The sequence below is a fragment of the Oncorhynchus mykiss genome, chromosome 3 (assembly GCF_013265735.2).
Source record: "Oncorhynchus mykiss isolate Arlee chromosome 3, USDA_OmykA_1.1, whole genome shotgun sequence".
Lineage (NCBI taxonomy): Eukaryota > Metazoa > Chordata > Actinopteri > Salmoniformes > Salmonidae > Oncorhynchus > Oncorhynchus mykiss.
This window is the reverse complement of record NC_048567.1, coordinates 21,083,832-21,103,722: the sequence shown is the minus strand read 5'-3', so window position 1 is coordinate 21,103,722 and position 19,891 is coordinate 21,083,832. Positions and strand designations below refer to the sequence as shown.

Below are 19,891 nucleotides of genomic sequence, written 5' to 3'. Positions count from 1 at the left end.
CACTGGCTTACTGGGGCTCTCTCATGCCGTCCCTGGAGGGGGTGCGTCACCTGAGTGGGTTGATTCACTGATGTGGTCATCCTGTCTGGGTTGCCCCCCCCCCCCCCCCCCCCCCCCGTGGCGGAGGTCTTTGTGGGCTATACTCAGCCTTGTCTCAGGATGGTAAGTTGGTGGTTGAAGATATCCCTCTAGTGGAGTGGGGGCTGTGCTTTGGCAAAGTGGGTGGGGTTATATCCTTCCTGTTTGGCCTTGTCCGGGGGTGTCCTCGGATGGGGCCACAGTGTCTCCTGACCCCTCCTGTCTCAGCCTCCAGTATTTATGCTGCAGTAGTTTGTGTCGGGGGGCTAGGGTCAGTTTGTTATATCTGGAGTACTTCTCCTGTCCTATTCGGTGTCCTGTGTGAATCTAAGTGTGCGTTCTCTAATTCTCTCCTTCTCTCTTTCTCTCTCTCGGAGGACCTGAGCCCTAGGACCATGCCCCAGGACTACCTGACATGATGACTCCTTGCTGTCCCCAGTCCACCTGGCCGTGCTGCTGCTCCAGTTTCAACTGTTCTGCCTTATTATTATTTGACCATGCTGGTCATTTATGAACATTTGAACATCTTGGCCATGTTCTGTTATAATCTCCACCCGGCACAGCCAGAAGAGGACTGGCCATCCCACATATGCTCTCTCTAATTCTCTCTTTCTTTCTCTCTCTCGGAGGACCTGAGCCCTAGGACCATGTCCCAGGAATACCTGACATGATGACTCCTTGCTGTCCCCAGTCCACCTGACTGTGCTGCTGCTCCAGTTTAAACTGTTCTGCCTTATTATTATTTGACCATGCTGGTCATTTATGAACATTTGAACATCTTGACCATGTTCTGTTATAATCTCCACCCGGCACAGCCAGAAGAGGACTGGCCACCCCACATAGCCTGGTTCCTCTCTAGGTTTCTTCCTAGGTTTTGGCCTTTCTAGGGAGTTTTTCCTAGCCACCGTGCTTCTACACCTGCATTGCTTGCTGTTTGGGGTTTTAGGCTGGGTTTCTGTACAGCACTTTGAGATATCAGCTGATGTACGAAGGGCTATATAAATAAATTTGATTTGATTTGATCTCTCTGTACTTTACTCTGCATCTTTCCCTCGATCCTGCTCTAACCTCCCAGTCCCTGCTGCTGAAAAACATCCCCACAGCCTGATGCTGCAGCCACCACGCTTCATCATAGTGATGATGCCAGGTTTCCTCCAGATGTGACGCTTGGCATTCAAGTCAGAGGCCCTGAGCGCTCTTGATTTCATCAGACCAGAGGATCTTGTTTCTCGTGGTCTGAGAGTCTTTTAGGTGCCTTTTGGCAAACTCCAAGCTGGCTGTCATGTGCCTTTTACTGAGGAGTGGCTTCCGTCTGGCCACACTACTATAAAGGCCTGTCTGGTGGAGTGTGGCAGAGATGTTTGTCCTTCTGGAAGGTTCTCCCATCTCCACAGAGAAACTCTGGAGCTCTGTCAGAGTAACAATCGGGTTCTTGGTCACCTCCCTGACCAAGGCCCTTCTCCCCCGATTGCTCAGTTTGGCCAGGAAGAGTCTGGTTGGTTCCAACACTTCTTCCATTTAAGAATGGAGGACACTGTGTTCACATTTTTTGGTACCCTTTCCCAGATCTGTGCCTAGATACAATACTGTCTCAGAGCTCTATGGACAATTCCTTTGACGTCATGGCTTGGTTTTTGCTCTGACATGCACTGTCAACTGTGGGACCTTATATAGACAGGTGTGTGCCTCCAAATCATGTCCAATCAATTGAATTTAACACAGGTGTATTCCAATAAAGTTGTAGAAACATCTCAAGGATGATCAATGGAAACAGGATGCACCTGAGCACATTGTTGAGTCTCATAGCAAAGGAACTGAATACTATGTAAATAATGTATTTCTATTTTTATTTGATAAATTACCAAACATTTCTAAAAAACTATTTTTGCGTTTGTCATTATGAGGTATTGTGTGTAGATTGATGAGAACCATTTTTTAAAATCAATTTGAATATTATTTTAGTTCCATCTGAGCCATCCCATTTTTACTTTTATTTTTGGTTGAGTTGGAGACGTGAATCCAACATATTATTTGTTAACTTGTCGACAAGTTAATAGGCTATTTATTGTATTTCAAAAGTGTGGCACAGAGTGAATTGTCCAAGCAGAAGATACATCTCCATCAAATGTTGACATTTGGTTGCGTTGACAACCCAACACAATTCAATATCACTAAATATCTTTACATTTTAAATCAAAGGTTAAAACCTTAGGCCTTAGGCCTATTATATTGTATATTTTTTGTTGAATTCTTTGAATTATAATTTCTTTCTGATAATGGATCTAAAGTTGAAGATCTGATTTTGTTTTAAAGGTATAAATTCAACATATTTTATACAAGGTTTGTCAATGTTGAAATTTGGTTACCATGATTACATAATCCTTTTGTTTAAATTTCACCCTAAAAACAACAGTTGATTGCTTTTTTCAAATCCAATGTATTTTCCATGTATACTGAACAAAATTATAAACGCAAGATGTGAAGTGTTGGTCCCATGTTTCATGAGCTGAAATAAAAGATCCCAGAAATATTCCATATGCACAACAAGCTTATTTCTCTCAACTGTTGTGCACAAATATGTTTACATCGCTGGTAGTGAGCATTTTTCTCCTTCGTCAAGATAATACCTGACCTGACAGGTGCGGCATATCAAGAAGCTGATTAAACAGCATGATCATTACACAGGTGCACCCTGTGCTGCGGACAATAAAAGGCCCCTCTAAAATGTGCAGTTTTGTCCCACAACACAATGCAACAGATTTCTCAAGTTTTGAGGGAGCGTGCTACTGGAATGATGACTTCAACAGTCTGATCAACTCTATGCAAAGAAGATGTGTTGCTGCATGAGCTAAATGTTGGTCACACCAGATACTGACTGTTATATATATATATATATATATATATACCCTTACCTTTTGTTTAAGGTATCTGTGACCAACAGATGCATATCTGTATTCCCAGTAGTGTGAAATCCTTAGATTAGGGCCTTATTTCAATTGACTGACTTCCTTATATGAACTGTAATTTAGTAAAATCTTTGAAATTGTTGCATGTTCCATTTATATATTTTTTTCAGTATAGATTCCACGTCACAATACCTTGACAGATTACCTTGAAACAACGTTGATTCAATTCAATTCAGTTTTGCCCTGTGGGAGGATACTATACTCCTACAATTCGTATGAATAACTTAACATAATATATCATACTAAGTGTAAAAGGTTTATGCACAGAATAATACGAATTTTCCCGAGATCAGCCAGTGCAATACTAACAAATGTCAACTTTTTTTACTCAACTGGCTACGATATCTGTCAAAATTACATGAACCGATTTTCTTGGGGATTTATGATAGCCTGCGAACCAAGAGGGCAACAAATATAGAATGGCCTCCTATAAAAATAAGAAAACACACTAGCAACAACAGGATGCAAATAGAACAGGTTGCCAGAGCCGCTGTGATAGTTTGAAATAGCCCCCCGGTGGCTAGCAGAGTGTGCGCCCAAGTGGACAGTTGTTACGCGAGCAGCAGGTGTTCGACACGAGTGATTTATACCGACATCGAGGGAGGAAGGAAAAGCGGCTTGCCATGAAACCAGTTTGAGACTGGACATCAGTGTCGGCAGCTCACTCGGACAGTTTGGGACTTTGGTGTCAGTGCAGGCAAAACCTACTTCGCCTTTTTCCTATTGGAACGAGTGAGGTGGGGACGTTTACGCAGTGTCTCATACGGAGCTACAACAGAGGTGTGATTTTGGTGAGGATATGAATGGTGCTTTGCCTGGTTCATTCTTAAAATAATCATGTGCTACACAATTCAGAAATGTGGCCTATTATTTACCTACCCACTGGGCACAGACGTCAATTCAACGTCTATTCCACGTTGGTTAAACCTAATTTCATTGAAATTACGTGGCAACAATGTTGATTTAACCAGTGTGCCCAGTAGATACTACTATTTAATTGTGAGCTATGAAGAATGTATGGATTGGGTCAAGCAAGTGTAAAGCTTTTATTTGGTTGGAACATATGTTTTTCTAACATTGTACAATTCACTTTGTCCCCTAATGGAACTTGTTGCTTTAAATACTTTCTCCATGGCCTAATATTAGAACAAATTCCCTGTCATTGTGAGTAAATCAAGAAATACAGCCTAATGGCATGTACTGTAGTCTGACATTTGGGTGACATTGGCAATGTGGAATTTAAGGTTACATCAGCAGTTATATAACAACAATAGAATGATATCCTTATATTTGCCATTCATTAATATAATAATACCCCTTGAATAGTCCTGAAGTACAGCAATTGATTGTCATAAATATTTGTTTTAATCAAACCTATGCTTTCACAGATATTGATATAGATAGAATGTACAATAGATAGATTATCAATAAAATAGATCATACAATCAGTCAATCAGTCTAAAGTTATTTGAATGTTTGATAGTGTCCCTCGAAATACACTGACCTTCCCACTGTCACAGTTAAGACATGTGACAGTGGGAAGGAAAACTTCAGGTGGAAGGAAACCTTGAGAGAGCGAGAGATGCTATGATGTGCATACATTCATTGACCTTTCCTATGCAGACACAACCAGATTGGATTCACATTAAATTCTCATTCATCAATAAATCAAGTGAGGTTGAGCCAAACATCCAATCGCTTGCTCTGTGTTTGTGGTCTTTGTGTCCAATACAAGTTGGGGATTGATCTAATGAATGAGTGAAAACCACTGGTCTTTAAGTGAGCTGGAGTTGACATGTAGAACCACATGGACATGTCACTCCAGGCCAAGCCGTGAGAAAAAAACATCTCTGAGTCTCACATGTGACCAACCTCTATGGTGACGTCGTGTGTGTGTTTGGTTTTACTATTCATGTGGGGACCAGAGATCCTCATAAGGGTGGTAGCCTAAAACAAATCAAACAAGTGGGGACATTTCACTGTTCCCCACAAGGAAAAGGCTGTTTTAAGCTTAGGTTTAGGGTTAGAATTACATGTTAGAGTTAGTTTTAGGGGGTTGGGGTTAAGGTTAGGGTTAGAGTTAGGTTAAGGGTTAGGGCTAGGTTTGAACCCCACAAGGATAGTAAAACAAACGTGTGTGAAGGGGAGTTAGGGTTTTGTGGTTAACAAGTGTACGGGTGCAGTGTTGCACAGAGGGAGGTCACTGTGATTTTCAAAGCAGTGCAAAAAAGAAGGTGGGGGGGGGGGGCATACACCCCCACTCCAAAAGTGCAGCTGCATCAGAATCCATTGGTCGACATTCCAGACCTCAGCCACTACACTAGTGAACACAATGCCCACCGGACAACAAAAGGAGACTAATCTAGGGCATTGAAAAACATTTATTAAAGAAGTGAAGAGACTAGGTTGGGGCTGTTAGTTGGAATACAGTTTAAGAAGATTCATTTGATAATGTAAGTTGAAGATGTGTCTGATTGAAGACTGATTGTGACAACTAGTAGCCATAGCCACTCCCTCCCTGAGTAGTGGAACTGCCGTTGGGCACACCTGCTTACCCTTCCCTCCTCTGCCTTGTAGCCCTGACTATTTCAGACCAGGGGAACACATGAAGGAAATGGCCTGGGTGGAGAGAGAGAGAGTCTGGTATATTTAGCATGTTCTATTTCTGCCCCTGCTGCTCGTAACCCCCCCACCCCTCTTCATTCCCCCTCTCCCTGGTGCACTGTACAGGTCTCCCAAACTGTAATAAAGGTCAGACTGTAGTGTTGGTTCAGAGAGAGAGAGGACCACACACAAATGCACTGCACACATGGTTCAATCTGGCCCATGCCATGACGCTTTCAAAGGCACACTTGGCACCAATGCTTTAGGAATGCCTTGTACTGCCAAAGGTTTCACTATGTAATGCACATAAGCTCTGTGAAGGTCTTACCAGAATGTAGGCTTACACCTTTCCTTAAACTTAGATCTTTCCACACATAAATAAAATACAATAATGCCATCCTTTTGGTTACTAAATTGGATATGACAAAGAGAGACTTTCTCTGGCCCTTGTTTGTTCTCCGATGGCAAACGGAAAAGGGAGAAGAGTCCAAATTGAAAAATGCCCAAGTGACCAACATTGTTGTAGCCTAGCTTTGACAGGTAAATGCTTGCTTTATACCAAGAACTGAAATATAACATAAAATGGGGTTTTGATACATAGTGCTGTGGCACACATGGTAGCCATAGTTTTTCTTTGTTTTACTATATTTTGTCTCAAGCCTAGCTTCACAACACAAACAGATAATTGTTTATAATGGCAGTTTATCTACTGTATGGAAACTTAAGCTCTGTAATGAAAATACTGAAGATTATAGGACTAGTATTATGGCTATGATTATGGCTGCTTCAAACATGATCTGATCATGATCTGATCTGACCGGTGGTCAGGTGGATAAGACTGTTGATCAAATTATTGGTCCTATTCCTAAATGTGACCAAATGGTGGCCACTGGTGTTGCTTTTCTCTGATTCTTGAATGTTTGTTTGTCAACAGTTTTCTCTCAATTGTCCTCATCTTGTTCATGTCCAAGCAGAACGGTGTTGACTTCAGTCTGAGTGCTGTTGATGGGTTCCAAGAGTGTGGGAGATCGTTTTGCAACAACACACAGTCTTAAATAGTTAGCGTCTATTCAAATAGGTATGAACTACATCTACTTAATTACTTACAATTACAGTTGAAGTCAGAAGTTTACATACACTTAGGTTGGAGTCATTTTTCAACCACTCCAAAAATGTATTGTTAACAAACTATAGTTTTGGCAAATCGGTTAGGACATCTACTTTGTGCATGACACAAGTATTTTTTTCCAACAATTGTTTTACAGACAGATACAGACAGATACAGACAGAGATTATTTCACTTATAACTCACTGTATCACAATTCCAGTGGGTCAGAAGTTTACATACACTAAGTTGACTGTGCCTTTAAACAGCTTAGAAATTCCATAAAATGATGTCATGGCTTTAGAAGCTTCTGAGAGGCTAATGACATCATTTGAGTAAATTGGAGGTGTACCTGTGGATGTATTTTGAAGGCCTACCTTCAAACTCAGTGCCTCTTTGCTTGACATTATGGGCAAATCAAAATAAATCAGCCAAGACCTCAGAAGAAAAATTGTAGACCTCCACAAGTCTGGTTCATCCTTGGGAGCAATTTCCAAATGCCTGAAGGTACCACGTTCATTTGTACAAACAATAGTACTCAAGTATAAACACCATGGGACCACGCAGCCGTCATACCGCTCAGGAAGGAGACATGTTCTGTCTCCTAGAGATGAACGTACTTTGATGCGAAAAGTGCGAATCTATCCCAGAACAAAAGCAAAAGACCTTGTGAAGATGCTGGAGTAAAATGAGTCCTATATCGACATAACCTGAAAGGCCGCACGGCAAGGAAGAAGCCACTTCTCCAAAACCGCCATAAAAAAGCCAGACTTTGGTTTGCAACTGCACATGGGGACAAAGTTCATACTTTTTGGAGAAATGTCCTCTGGTCTGATGAAATAAAAATAGAACTGTTTGGCCATAATGACCTTCGTTATGTTTGGAGGAAAAGGGGGAAGGCTTGCAAGCCGAAGAACACCATCCCAACCGTGAAGCACAGGGGTGCCAGCCTCATGTTGTAGGGGTGCTTTGCTGCAGGAGGGACTGGAGCACTTCACAAAATAGATGGCATCATGAGGTAGGAAAATTATGTGGATACATTGAAGCAACATCTCAAGACATCAGTCAGAAAGATAAAGCTTGGTCGCAAATGGGTCTTCCAAATGGACAATGACCCCAAGCATACTTCCAAAGTTGTGGCAAAATGGCTTAAGGACAACAAAGTCAAGGTATTGGAGTGGCCATCACAGAGCCCTGATCTCAATCGTATAGAACATTTGTGGGTAGAACTGAAAAAGCATGTGCGAGCAAGGAGGCCTACAAACCTGACTCTGTTACACCAGCTCTGTTAGGAGGAATGGGCCAAAATTCACCCAACATATTGTGGGAAGCTTGTGGAAGGCTACCCAAAACATTTGACCCAAGTTAAACAATTTAAAGGCAATGCTACCAAATACTAATTGAGTGTATGTAAACTTCTGACCCACTGGGAATGTGATGAAAGAAATAAGGGCTGAAATAAATAATTCTCTCTACTATTATTCTGACATTTCATATAAAGTGGTGATTCTAACTGACCTAAGACATGGAATTTTTACTAGGATTATATGTCAGGAATTGTGAATAACTGAGGTTAAATATATTTGGCTAAGGTGTATGTAAACTTCAACTGTAGATCTTGTGATCCACTTGTTATATGATAAAATATTACAATTTGTATTCAATACAAATTGCACTCTATCTTGACAAATGGCCGACTGGAGTTGAGCCCAGATTGTGCCTGTGGTAGTGGTGTGGTAGGTTTCCACCTACAGGCCACAGTGTGTAATGTCTGTCTCTATCTATGCCCTGCTTGCATCTGTAGCCCCTGTACTGAGCCTGAGCCTGGTCTGCAGCCCTCGGCCTGAGGCTGGAAGGGGATGGGGACACTGGCCCTTTGCAGCCACTACTCACAGCTGTCATGGAAACGCAGCGTCATAGTGGCAATGCTACTGTTTCACCTGTGCTGCCTGCAAGGTGCTTTCTATGATCCACAGCTTTTTTTCTTCAAACTCCCCAATAATGTCAAGCAATTGTGATATTTCTGTTACATGCTCAATGGAAAGACATATTTTTTTCTCCTACTATTGTTACGTTATTATTGATTAATAAACTGGAGCTTCCAACTCTCTCCCTCCTCCCACAGTATGGGCATCCTGTCGCATCCTGAGGTGCAACTCTGACTTTGTAGCTGTCACCCTGGACCTTGGGGGCAGCGGAGGGGGCGGAGGAGGAGGCAGCAGAGAGGGCAATGCGGGCTACTGCAGCGCCCTCCGCTCCTATGCCATGTGTACCCGCCGCATGGCCCGTGCCTGCCGGGGCGACCTGGTCTACCACTCGGCCGTGCAGGGCATCGAGGACCTCCTCATCCAGCACAGCTGCCCCAGGACAGGCCCCACCGCTCAGCCCCGGCCCCTGCCACAGGCCCCCATCTCTGGGGACGCCTGTATCTATGAGAAGGGCTACCTCCAGCGTGAGGGCCGGACCCCTGACTATCTCCACTGTGGAGTGTTCGGGGATCCCCATGTTCGCACCTTCCGTGATGAGTTCCAGACGTGCGCTGTACAAGGGGCCTGGCCACTGATAGATAATGAGTATCTATACGTTCAGGCAACAAGCGCCCCCATGAGAGGAGGGGTGTATGCCACGGCTCTCATCACGGTAGGCCTCATTTCTAAAATAATATATAGTAAATTATATTTTATAAAAATAAAAATTACAACTTACGATCTGTTCTTAAAGGTCCAGTGCAGTCAAAAATTTGATTTTCTACCCTGAGATTTGAATAACACTGTGAAAATTATGATAATGCCATTTTAGTGTAAGAGCTGTTTGAAAAGGCCACCTGAAATTTCTGCCTGTTTTAGTGGGATGGAGTTTTGGCCTTCCTGGTGACATCACCAGGCGGTAAATGAGGTAATATGGCAATAAGAAAGAGAGTTCCAAACCTCTGCCAATAACAGCTAGTGTCACGTTGGTATGGAGGATCGGGAGACAGGCACAGGAATGCATAATAGGGTTTTTAATTTCCCAAATTACAGCGTGCCGTGTAAAGGCACAGGGATGAAGACCAAACAAACATGTATACAAAACACAGGGTAGAAATCCAAACAAAAGTGCGAGGAGATCCTCGAATAAATAACACAAGCGCACAATGATACCACACGGGACGAGACCCGTAATCATCTGCGCAATCCACAATGGCACAATAGCTAAAACACACAGCACAGGACATTGGAACAACAATCGACAGGACAATGGTGAACAAAGGGCACACTTATACAATTACTAATCAACCGGGAATAGGGACCAGGTGTGCGTAATGACCGTTCCGGAGGGATCTGTGACAGCTAGTTTTCAGTTTTCCCTCCCCGCTCTTGCTTGAGAAATTGCTTTTTGACAAGAAACGTTAATTTTGGGAGGTACAATTTTGATTGAAAATAATCACAGTAAGATACTTAGTTATTACCCAGAAATGATTTATTATTGAGATAAAAATGGCTTCATTGGACCTTTAAAATATAACTATGTACAATGCATGACATGTCTTTATACATAAATAAAGCATACGTACGTCTAGCTCATTGGAAGGGTGTGTTTAACAACAGGGTTGTCTCTCCACCAGATTACCATCATCTTTAAGAACTGGCGCCAGTGTATCGAGCAGCAGATCTACCAGGCGGAGCTGGACAACGTTCCCGCAGCCTTCGTGGACGGCTCAGTGACCAGCGAGGAGAGGCAGGGCCAGCACAGCCTGAGCGTCCACTCTGATCTGCCTGGGCTCCAGGCTGAGATCCGTGCTGCCCACATCGGCACCACCCTGGTGGTGCGTCAGAGTGGGCGGTCCCTGGGCCTGTCAGTACGCTCGCCAAGTGCCATTGCTGAAGCATTCACCCCCGAGCAGGACCTGCAGCTGTGTGTATATGGCTGCCCACCTTCACAGCGCCTAGAGACGCTACCCAGCCCCTCTTCTTCCTCCTCCCTTTCCTCCTCTTCCTCCAGCCAGCCCTCTGCTGCAGCCCATGTCCACTGTGCAGCCCTCCTCCCTGCTAGGGACATCTACTACCAGGCCTGCCTGTTTGACCTGCTGGCCACAGGGGACCTCAACTCCAGCACGGCGGCTGTGGCGGCCCTGGAAGACGCCCGGGGAATGATCTCAGACCCCAATAAGGTGCATCTGCTACTGGTGGGCAATGCCGATGGTAGTAGCCCATGTCTGCCTCTGATCCTGGCTGTGGCTGTCCTATCAGAGCATCTGTTGGCTCTGTGGACGGGGCAGTGTTTATGAACTAGTGACTGGTAGGAGCTGTGGGCATAGCATTAGCCACACTGACTCTGACTGAGCAGATGCTTTAAAAAAAAATCTTGATGGCCTTGTTTCATAAACAACAGGCATCACCTTTGACTGGTTGGAACCCAGTGGCATTGTGCCTGGTTACAGAGGTCAATGTTTCCCTGATTTGTTTTCTTCCAGCAGGAGAAGAATGTTGATAGGAATAAATACAGGTCAATGCTCTCCGTGAGGATAGAAGTGAACTATTGAAGCCTGACACTAGTTGTGTTGATTCTAATCCCTTAACTACGCTGAGACAAATGTATTAAAACAATATGTATTATCCATCTCAGCACAGAGGATGGCCTGTTGAATAATCCAGATAGTTAATGGAATCTTCAACTCTTTTTTTTTATATACTTTCTGTTATTTTCTGTTTATGATGGAGGGGAATTTAGTAGTTTGTTTATAGTAAATATAATACTACAGTGGTATCATCCTCTGTAAAGAAACTAATTTATCACTAATTTATTACGTCATCTTTGTGTGTCTACATTTGGTTTGCAGTGAGTTGTAATAACGTCTCGATTCATTTCATAAGGGACTGTTTTTGAATGTACGTTTGGTTCATATGTCAGTATTTGTAAGACAATGTTTACAATGTATTGTTCATCCTGTTCATATTTTTACCTACTGTAGTTGCCAAAGTAAAAAAGATATCTTCCCAAAGTTACTCATACCATCTTTCTAAAACAATAGAGATCAAACAAGGAGTCAATTAAAATAATATATTGTTTTCCAGATGAAATTATCTCCAATTTCCTTCCATGTAATAATGTGATCTCTGTCAAGGATAAAACATATTTATACCTACAGATTCTAATATATTTCCCTTTGTGAGTTTTATTAAATTTGATCGTTTTTTTCCCCCAAGACCAGAAAATGGTCTGTATAATGTCCTGAGTGTGTATTTTTAATGAGCGACCTTAACTGGGGTTTTGTGAACCTTGAAATGTCCAATACAACTGCAGTATTCCTCTGGAGGGGCTACTGAGGCAGCATTTGGGTGAGTTGAGTTCTCCTTCGCTGTGACTGGTAGCTCTCTTCTGCCATCTGATGTCAGATGTCTTCTCTGGTGTACTGTCCAGCATTCCTGTTGTTGCTTCTGTGATAGCTGGAATGAGTCCATTCTAGACCCCTCTTAGCTTCTCCGATGGAATAGGTCAATGTAGAAAGTGACAGGAGGGGGGTTGTGGTGTCCGGGGCAGTGGTGTGGATCAAAAAGGGGGGGAAATTGTATTGTTTTTTTATTGATTGTATTGGTTTTGATGTGATTCAATAAAAAATTGTTCACAATATAAAATAAAGTGATAAGAGACAGCGAGGAACCACACCTTAATACAGTAAACAATATTAGAAAATGTATACTTGGCAATTAAGGACACTTTATTTCAATGATCTTTCAGTATTCTTCCGTATAAAACACAAATCAAATTTGTAATGAGAATCCTTCATATTACATACTCTGAATTATTAGAAGTGAAGTAAATTGAAATTAAGTTTGAACCTTACTCTCTTATTGCTCTATTCCATCAGATCCACTTTAGCCGACATCTGCATAGAGGTTGTTTTGGCGGTGTCGGAGGTGAACTGCGTTAGAGCTGTCAAATCCACAAGGGCTCCTGGCATTATACCTCCATCGGACATTGCCATTGGCTGCACAGCGTCGCATTAAGAGAAATCCCATGTAGCCTTGTTTACAAGTTCGAACACTAGAATGTGAGATGTAATCTTCACCTCGATTAGGCTGATAGAAATCATCATGATTTAGTTTAATGATTTTCAATTAGAGCGTCATTTCTATATAGCCTACACTTTCTTATTCTGAACTTCTAACGCCAGTGGGACGGTGTGGCTTCATGACAGTGATCAAGAGCAGCTGCTCACCGATTTGACTGCTCTAATGCAGCTACACCTCCGACACTGCCAAAACATCAGCCATTTTTCTACCCAAGCCTTTTTTCACTTTAGTGGATAAGTTTATATCTTTTTGGGGGGAGCGGTGGGAGTCCAATAATACATAAAGCATTCCTCCAGAGAGATAGAACACACAAGTCCTTCCTAACCTTATGCATTATTGCTGGGCATCGAATATACAAAATATTGTTTACTGGCTTCGCACCCCAGAAACTGACTTGTGTCAAACAGAAGTCAACTCCTATTTCTCTTCTTCTTTGTCAGCTTTAGTCACCTCCAATCTTACTATTTCAGCTTCGCGCTACACATCCAATCCAATTGTTGTCAATATTCTTAAAATTTGGCCTTAATTCCGTCAACACTTTAAATTCTGTGAATTCTCTAAGTTCCTATATGTAATAATCACCTCTTCCTTTCAGCCAAACCAGCCAAACTGGATTCAGCTTGAAGTCTGTGGCAGAGGAATGGCCTTACTAAGTTTAATGGCCTTTATATTGATGGCACCTTTACATTTGATAGCGAGGTCATCAACATTGGCAATCTACCCCATTCAAGTGTATTTAGGTATTTCCAAATGTAGGTATTTTTGAGATAATCATGTCCTTTGATAACCCATCACTTAATAAAATTAGATCTGAGCAGGAAAAGGAACTTGGTTGAGAGACCTCGAACGAAGTCTGGAATAGTGCCTTGCTTAGGGTAAATGGAAGCTCCTCTTGTGCCCGGCTCAGCTTTATACTTCACTGTATCCATTTCAGTAAGGCCAGGCTCTCCAAATTCAACCCAAATATTGATGGTACATGTGACAGGTGTAAAAGCTCTTTGGCACACTTGACTCACATAATCTGGTTTTGTCCCTGTCTGGCAGACTACTGGTTCACTATATTTAAAACACTTTCTGAAGCATTTGATATAGAGTGGCAGCCTAGTGCAGAAATGGCTATTTTTACCAAACAACAATCCTTCCCTGACCAATAGACTGCTAGATGCCATTGCCTCCCTGTTGGCACACAGAAGGATTCTATTGGATTGGAAATCTATCAACCCTCCCTCAGCCTCTCTTTGGCCCAACTCATTTTCCTAAAATTAGACAAAATTAAGTAGACCTTTCAAGATTCAACCAACTAATTTTATTCCAGCTGGGACCTAATGATATCCTATTAGTATTCTTGTCCCCACCTCCAGCCCTTAAGGTTACTGCTACATAGGCCTATAGCATCACCTTCCTCCAGATTAGTATTCTTGGCCCCACCTCCAGCCCTTAAGGTTACTGCTACATAGGCCTATAGCATCACCTTCCTCAAGATCAGTATTCTTGGCCCCACCTCCAGCCCTTAAGGTTACTGCTACATAGGCCTATAAAATTAGTACTCTTGGCCTCCCCGCCAGCCCTCGAGGTTACTGCTACATAGGCCTATAAAATTAGTACTCTTGGCCTCCCCGCCAGCCCTTGAGGTTACTGCTACATAGACCTAGAAGATCACCTAATCACTTGAAACTGTTAGGCTATTACATTTTTGCTTTGTACTGAAGTAATATTATGTTGTATACTTTAGTGTTGTGTTTTCTGAGATGTAACTCAATGACTTTCCCTTTCTTTTTAAATGTGTTTGGAATCATTCTGGGTTTGTCGGCTAGTTATGGGGTGTCAGCTAGCGCCTATTAACAATTGGTTTGATTGAATCTAGTCCTAAACCTCTCACATTGGATGCTAATGTTAATGTAGTTCCTTTTGTATTTAGCCCAGTCCCACGTTCTCTTTTCTAAACAGTTGGACCCATTATAAACACTTCTCTCTTTCAATACTTACAGTGCCTTCGGAAGGTATTCAGACCCCTTGACTATTTCCACATTTAGTTATGTCACAGCCTTATTCAAAAATATCTTCAATTGTTTCCCCCCTCATCAATCTACACACAATACCCCATGATGACAAAGCAAAAACAGATTTGGTCATTTTTGCAAAGATTTTTGGAAATATGACATTTCCATAAGTATTCAGACCCTTTACTCTGTACTCAGTACTTTGTCGAAGCACCTTTGGCAGCGATCGAGGGAAAGATGAACAGAGCAAAGTGCAGAGAGATCCTTGATGAAAACCTGCTTCAGGGCGCTTAGGACCTCAGACTGAGTTAAGGGTCGGAATACTTATTACATATACTTACGTAAATGTAATTGCTCAGTTTTTTATTTTTAAGAAATGTACAAAAATGTCTAAAAACCTGTTTTTGCTTTGTCATTATGGGGTATTGTGTGTAGCTTGATGAGGGAAAATAATGATCTAATCCATTTTAGAATAAGGCTGTAACACAATATATATTTTTTTTAAGTAAAGGGGTCTGAATACTTCCTGAAGGCACTGTATATACTAATATGCCAACAAAAACACTCACATAGACAATAGTATACTAACTAAACAATATACACAAAGAATTTGAACACCAAGTTCTAATAAAATAATACCAGTGTAAACAAGCTTCAGTATCACACAGAATGTCCCAATATTGCACATACACCATCCATAGATATATACAGCCCCCTATATGTGTGTGTGTGTGCGCGCGCGCGAGCGAGCGTGTATTTGTGTGTGTGTGTGCATTTGATCAATGGTGGAATGCATTTAACAGTGAAAGCAGGCAGACACAAAGTCACTGACATCAGATGGTAACTCCATTTGAAGTTAGCCAGACTGGTTAACTCCAACTGAATTATCCAACCATACAGATCCCCAAGTAGTCTAACCCACAGAGGCAAGCGGTGCATAGAAACATATTCAACTACAAGCAGGGTTAGGACCAGAGTCCATTCTACTGTCCAAGATTGTCTTGAGGCCTTCTATACATCCAAGTGGTTGTGTTTGCTTAAATAGTGTTTATGTGTGCAGTTCCATCTGTGTGGGTTGTTCCCAGTCTCTCTGGTGATGTTTGAATACAAGTCTTAATGGCACTTCAGCCTTTGGCCTGTGAGCTTGCAGTCCAATCACTGATGACAGATCAGCTTTAAAAGGGGTAAAGAACCTTTGATCTGTGAGTGCAGTCTGCCTGCAGATCTCATTTCAGTTTAATTTCACTTGAAGTGGAACTCCTCCCAAACAGCTTCCTTGAATCAAGAACTGGTCTCCATGGCGCGAGTGGGTGCTCTTAGGCGTCTGCTAATTGGTCAGAGGTCAGCTGCTCACGATCTGACACGTCATCCGCTGGCAGCCGTGCTCGGTCAAAGAACCCACACTGAGGAAGAGAGGGTTAAGTTATACTAAAGTCGTTTGTGTGTGTGTGTGTGTGTGTGTGTGTTTACCTTCCACATGGCCAGTGTTAGCATGGCCAGGACCAGCAGTCCCAGTAGGATGGCCAGGATGATGACCCACAGAGGAACAGCAAACGCCACATCAGGAGTCCCCCACAGCACCAGTGTACCCATCTTTAACACACACAATCACAGTTAGTTACAGGCTGGGTGGGGTTCAGGGTAAAGGTTATTGTAGGTAATAGTTAGGGTGGATGTCACATCTTACTGAAGTGGTGTGTTGGTGTAGGGAGGAGGACTGGAGGCTATAGGGCAGGGTAGAGGTAAGGGTTAGTGTTATCTTATTGAGGTGGTGTGTTGGGGTAAGTAGGAGGTCTGGAGGCTATCCTGCAAGGTAGAGGTCAGGGTTCATGTTAGGGGTATCTTATTGAAGTGGTGTGTTGGGGTAAGCAGTAGGGCAGGGTACACTCTTAGAATTAGTGGTGACTCTAGGAACCCTGGAGATCCTTGAGTAACCATTGATAGTCAATGGTTCACATTTGCACCTATGGTTAGGTTCATGGAGGAACCTTTAATGTTTCAATGTAGCAAAACCCTTGACTGGAGGCATGTCTTAGTGTGGGCGTGGCTTTTCAGGCCACCCGTGGGGGTAAATGTCATTCCTGTTCATCTGTTCTGTTGCATTGTCATCATATGTTAAGGTTGAACACTGACAGTTTTGTAGCTTCAATGGGGTTTACAGAGATGTATGAGTTCCTCGAGAGTCCATGCAAATCCCAAAGTTGGAATAGTTACTGAATGAAATTGATATTTTCTTTTCAAATCGCCAACCCATCCCTTATGGGATTAATTGACACATAAACAAACATTACAATAATTCGCTATGGTAATTAAATTATCATTCTTCTTCCGGAGTTCTCAGCATTGCGCATTGCATATCGTTCAAAAGTTTGGGGTCCATTAAAATAACATCAAATTGATCAGAAATATGGTGTAGACATGGTTAATGTTGTAAATGACTATTGTAGCTGGAAACGGATGATTTTTTATGGAATATCTACATAGCCGTACAGAGGCCCATTATCAGCAACCATCACTCCTGTGTTCCAATGGCACGCCGTGTTAGCTAATCCAAGTTTATAATTTTAAAAGGCTAATTGATCATTAGAAACCCCTTTTGCAATTATGTTAGCACAGTTGAAAACTGTTTTCCAGATTAAAGAAGCAAGTTGACTGAGAACTGAGAACACGTTCTCATTTGCAGCAACGACCTGGGGAATAGTTACAGGGGAGAGGAGGGGGATGAATGAGCCAATTGTAAACTGGGGATTATTAGGTGACCGTGATGGTTTGAGGGCCAGATTGGGAATTTAGCCAGGACACCGGGGTTAACACCCCAACTCTTACGATAAGTGCCATGGGATTTTTAATACCTTTCTTTTAAGGTACAGTAATACAGTACTTTTACTCAAGTATGACAATTTTTCCACCACTGTCGAAAACCCTTTTCAAAGGGGTTCCTCATGGAACCTTTTTGAACTGGAAAGGTTCCCCGTGCGGCAATTTTTAGAACCTCAGAAGGTTGTTCCAGGCTCCTTTCCTTCTAAGACTGTATAGGTATGGGTAAGTGTTAGGGGTATCTTACTGAAGTGGTGTGTTGGGGTAAGGAGGCGGGCTGGAGGCGATAGGGCAGGGCCGTCACTCTGAAGGACACGGTGGAGTTGAGGAGGTATGGGTCGTTACGTCTCTGCAAGGTGAATAGATGTTATAGATACTTTATTTCTTAATACTAATAATAACATATGAATACTCCCAGTAGTACATAAGTTTGGGTTTATGTTTGTGTGCTCACCTGGAGGAAGGTGTGAGCCCAGAGTCGGGAGCGGATCTTGACTACAGCGCTCTGACCACGGTCCAACCGCCCGACCACACACAGAACTCTTAGACAAATGATGTTACTGCAGTTCTACAGAGCGGGTGAGACAGAGAGAGAGAGAGAGAGTTCATATACATTCCAAAACTGCTGCTGTATAGTAATACCAAACAAGCTGACAGTGAAATCCAAGGCTGCTGATAATGAAGTGCACGTATTGTAAGTACCAGGGTCTTGCTGCTGTAGGGCTGGGCAGCGCTGGTGGCTCGTCTGTAGCGGTGAGGAGAGCTACTGTTTCTCAGAAAGCCCAACAATTCTGGAGTGTCCTGGACAGAGGACATCTGAGAGAGAGAGAGAGAGAAAGAGAGAGAGAGGGAGACAGAGAGACACAGACAGAGAAAGAGTGCGCGTGAGAGCAAGAGAGGAGAGAATTAAGTCACATTATTACATACCACTTATAAGACCAACCAACCATCTATACAAAAAACACTACAGGTACACACTTACAGTGCCTTGCTAAAGTATTTAAGCCTATTTTTACTCCTAAACTCATTTAGGCTTGCCTAAACAAAGGGGCAGAATACTTATGCAACGACTATATTTTAGTTATCACATTTTTATGAATCTTTTTTAAAATGGAATTTTTCTTTTACTTTGACATTACATACAGTGGGGCAAAAAAAGTATTTAGTCAGCCACCAATTGTGCAAGTTCTCCCACTTAAAAATATGAGAGAGGCCTGTAATTTTCATCATAGGTACACTTCAACTATGACAGACAAAATGTGGGAAAAAAATCCCGAAAATCACATTGTAGGATTTTTAATAAGTACTCGATTGAGGGACTACTCGATTGAGGGACCTTACAGATAATTGTATGTGTGGGGTACAGAGATGGAGTAGTCATTAAAAAATCATGTTAACCACTATTATTGAACACAGAATGAGTCCATGTAATTTATTACGTGATTTTTGAAGCACATTTACACCTGAACTTATTTAGGCTTGCCATAAGAAAGGGGTTGAATACTTATTGACTCAGGTTTACATTTTGTATTAATAACAAAAAGGTGACACAAATCTCAATGTAATACATTTTTAATTCAGGCTGTAACACAACAAAATGTGAAAAAAGTAAAGGGGTGTGAATACTTTCTGAAGGCACTGTATATACCTATTTCAATATTTTTTAAACTTTCTTTACTTTAGGTAGATGTTACATATTGTCTACTATATTTATATCATTCCAGGTCAAGCAGCACTAATGTTATCCTTGGGAAGCCAACTAACAGCCCTTCAGAGCCAGATGGCAGAACTGAAGAAAGACAATGCAAGTAATAATGAAATGTGTTCTGAAGAGCTATTGAGTTAATAATTTGCTCAATAGAAAAATAATCACAGTTCTGGATAATGCCTTTAGCCTCTATCCAGATCAAGCAGCAGAACTGTCAGCCCTGGAGAACACAGTGACAGCCAGTGAGAGCCAGGTGGCAGAGCTGATGGCCAAGAAAATACAGGTGACTAAAATGTTTTACTTATCAGAGCTACTACATGTACACTTCACCTGAACATGAATGTTAGGATGTGATCAAGCAAAGCAATGTTCTAAAGCTACATCACAGTATGTTGTTTTCTTGTATGCATTATTTTCTGGCCCTGGAGGCCAGGGTGTCGCGGGGGAGATCTTCGTGTGCTAAACTCTGCCTTGTCTCAGGCAGCGCATCAACTCTTCATTTAACTGATTACAGTTTGAATCGGACAGCAGTCAATCAAATTGTGCCAGGTGAGAAAAAG

The 19,891-nt window shown here is 42.3% G+C and overlaps 2 protein-coding genes across 5 annotated transcripts in view; one reads left to right on the top strand and one right to left on the bottom strand.

The window, feature by feature from the left end:
- Positions 1-3,615: 3,615 nt before the first annotated feature.
- On the top strand, positions 3,616-11,936 carry LOC110513019 (hemojuvelin). 4 transcript variants are annotated; one of them, XM_021593101.2, is made up of 5 exons: positions 3,616-3,824; positions 6,623-6,726; positions 8,558-8,709; positions 8,879-9,393; positions 10,358-11,936. In XM_021593101.2, the coding sequence occupies exons 3-5, from the start codon at positions 8,613-8,615 to the stop codon at positions 11,018-11,020; spliced, it is 1,275 nt and encodes a 424-aa protein (XP_021448776.1). In that variant the 5' UTR covers positions 3,616-3,824; positions 6,623-6,726; positions 8,558-8,612; the 3' UTR covers positions 11,021-11,936. The 4 variants fall into 4 exon arrangements, with proteins under 4 accessions (XP_021448776.1, XP_036827579.1, XP_021448783.1 ...); XM_036971684.1 differs by having other exon boundaries at positions 3,616-3,833; positions 6,622-6,726; XM_021593108.2 differs by lacking the exon at positions 6,623-6,726.
- Positions 11,937-12,430: 494 nt separating this feature from the next.
- Positions 12,431-19,891, bottom strand: part of itga8 (integrin, alpha 8) — a 65,156-nt gene continuing 57,695 nt past the window's right edge. Inside the window, exons 26-30 of the mRNA XM_036971671.1 lie at positions 18,326-18,439; positions 18,078-18,191; positions 17,871-17,972; positions 16,277-16,399; positions 12,431-16,209 (exon numbers count right to left, since the gene is read on the bottom strand). Coding sequence (XP_036827566.1) covers positions 16,123-16,209; positions 16,277-16,399; positions 17,871-17,972; positions 18,078-18,191; positions 18,326-18,439 — 540 coding nt within the window. The 3' untranslated portion in view covers positions 12,431-16,122. The remainder of the gene's footprint in view (positions 16,210-16,276; positions 16,400-17,870; positions 17,973-18,077; positions 18,192-18,325; positions 18,440-19,891) is intronic.

What these genes read in the sequence shown, in the direction of transcription:
- LOC110513019 (XM_021593108.2), top strand. Translation starts at nt 8,613, where the DNA reads ATGGGGACACTGGCCCTTTGCAGCCACTACTCACAGCTGTCATGGAAA. An exon ending in TCACCTGTGCTGCCTGCAAG is followed by an intron (nt 8,710 to 8,878) that starts GTGCTTTCTATG and finishes CTCCTCCCACAG; the next exon opens with TATGGGCATCCTGTCGCATC. An exon ending in ATGCCACGGCTCTCATCACG is followed by an intron (nt 9,394 to 10,357) that starts GTAGGCCTCATT and finishes TCTCTCCACCAG; the next exon opens with ATTACCATCATCTTTAAGAA.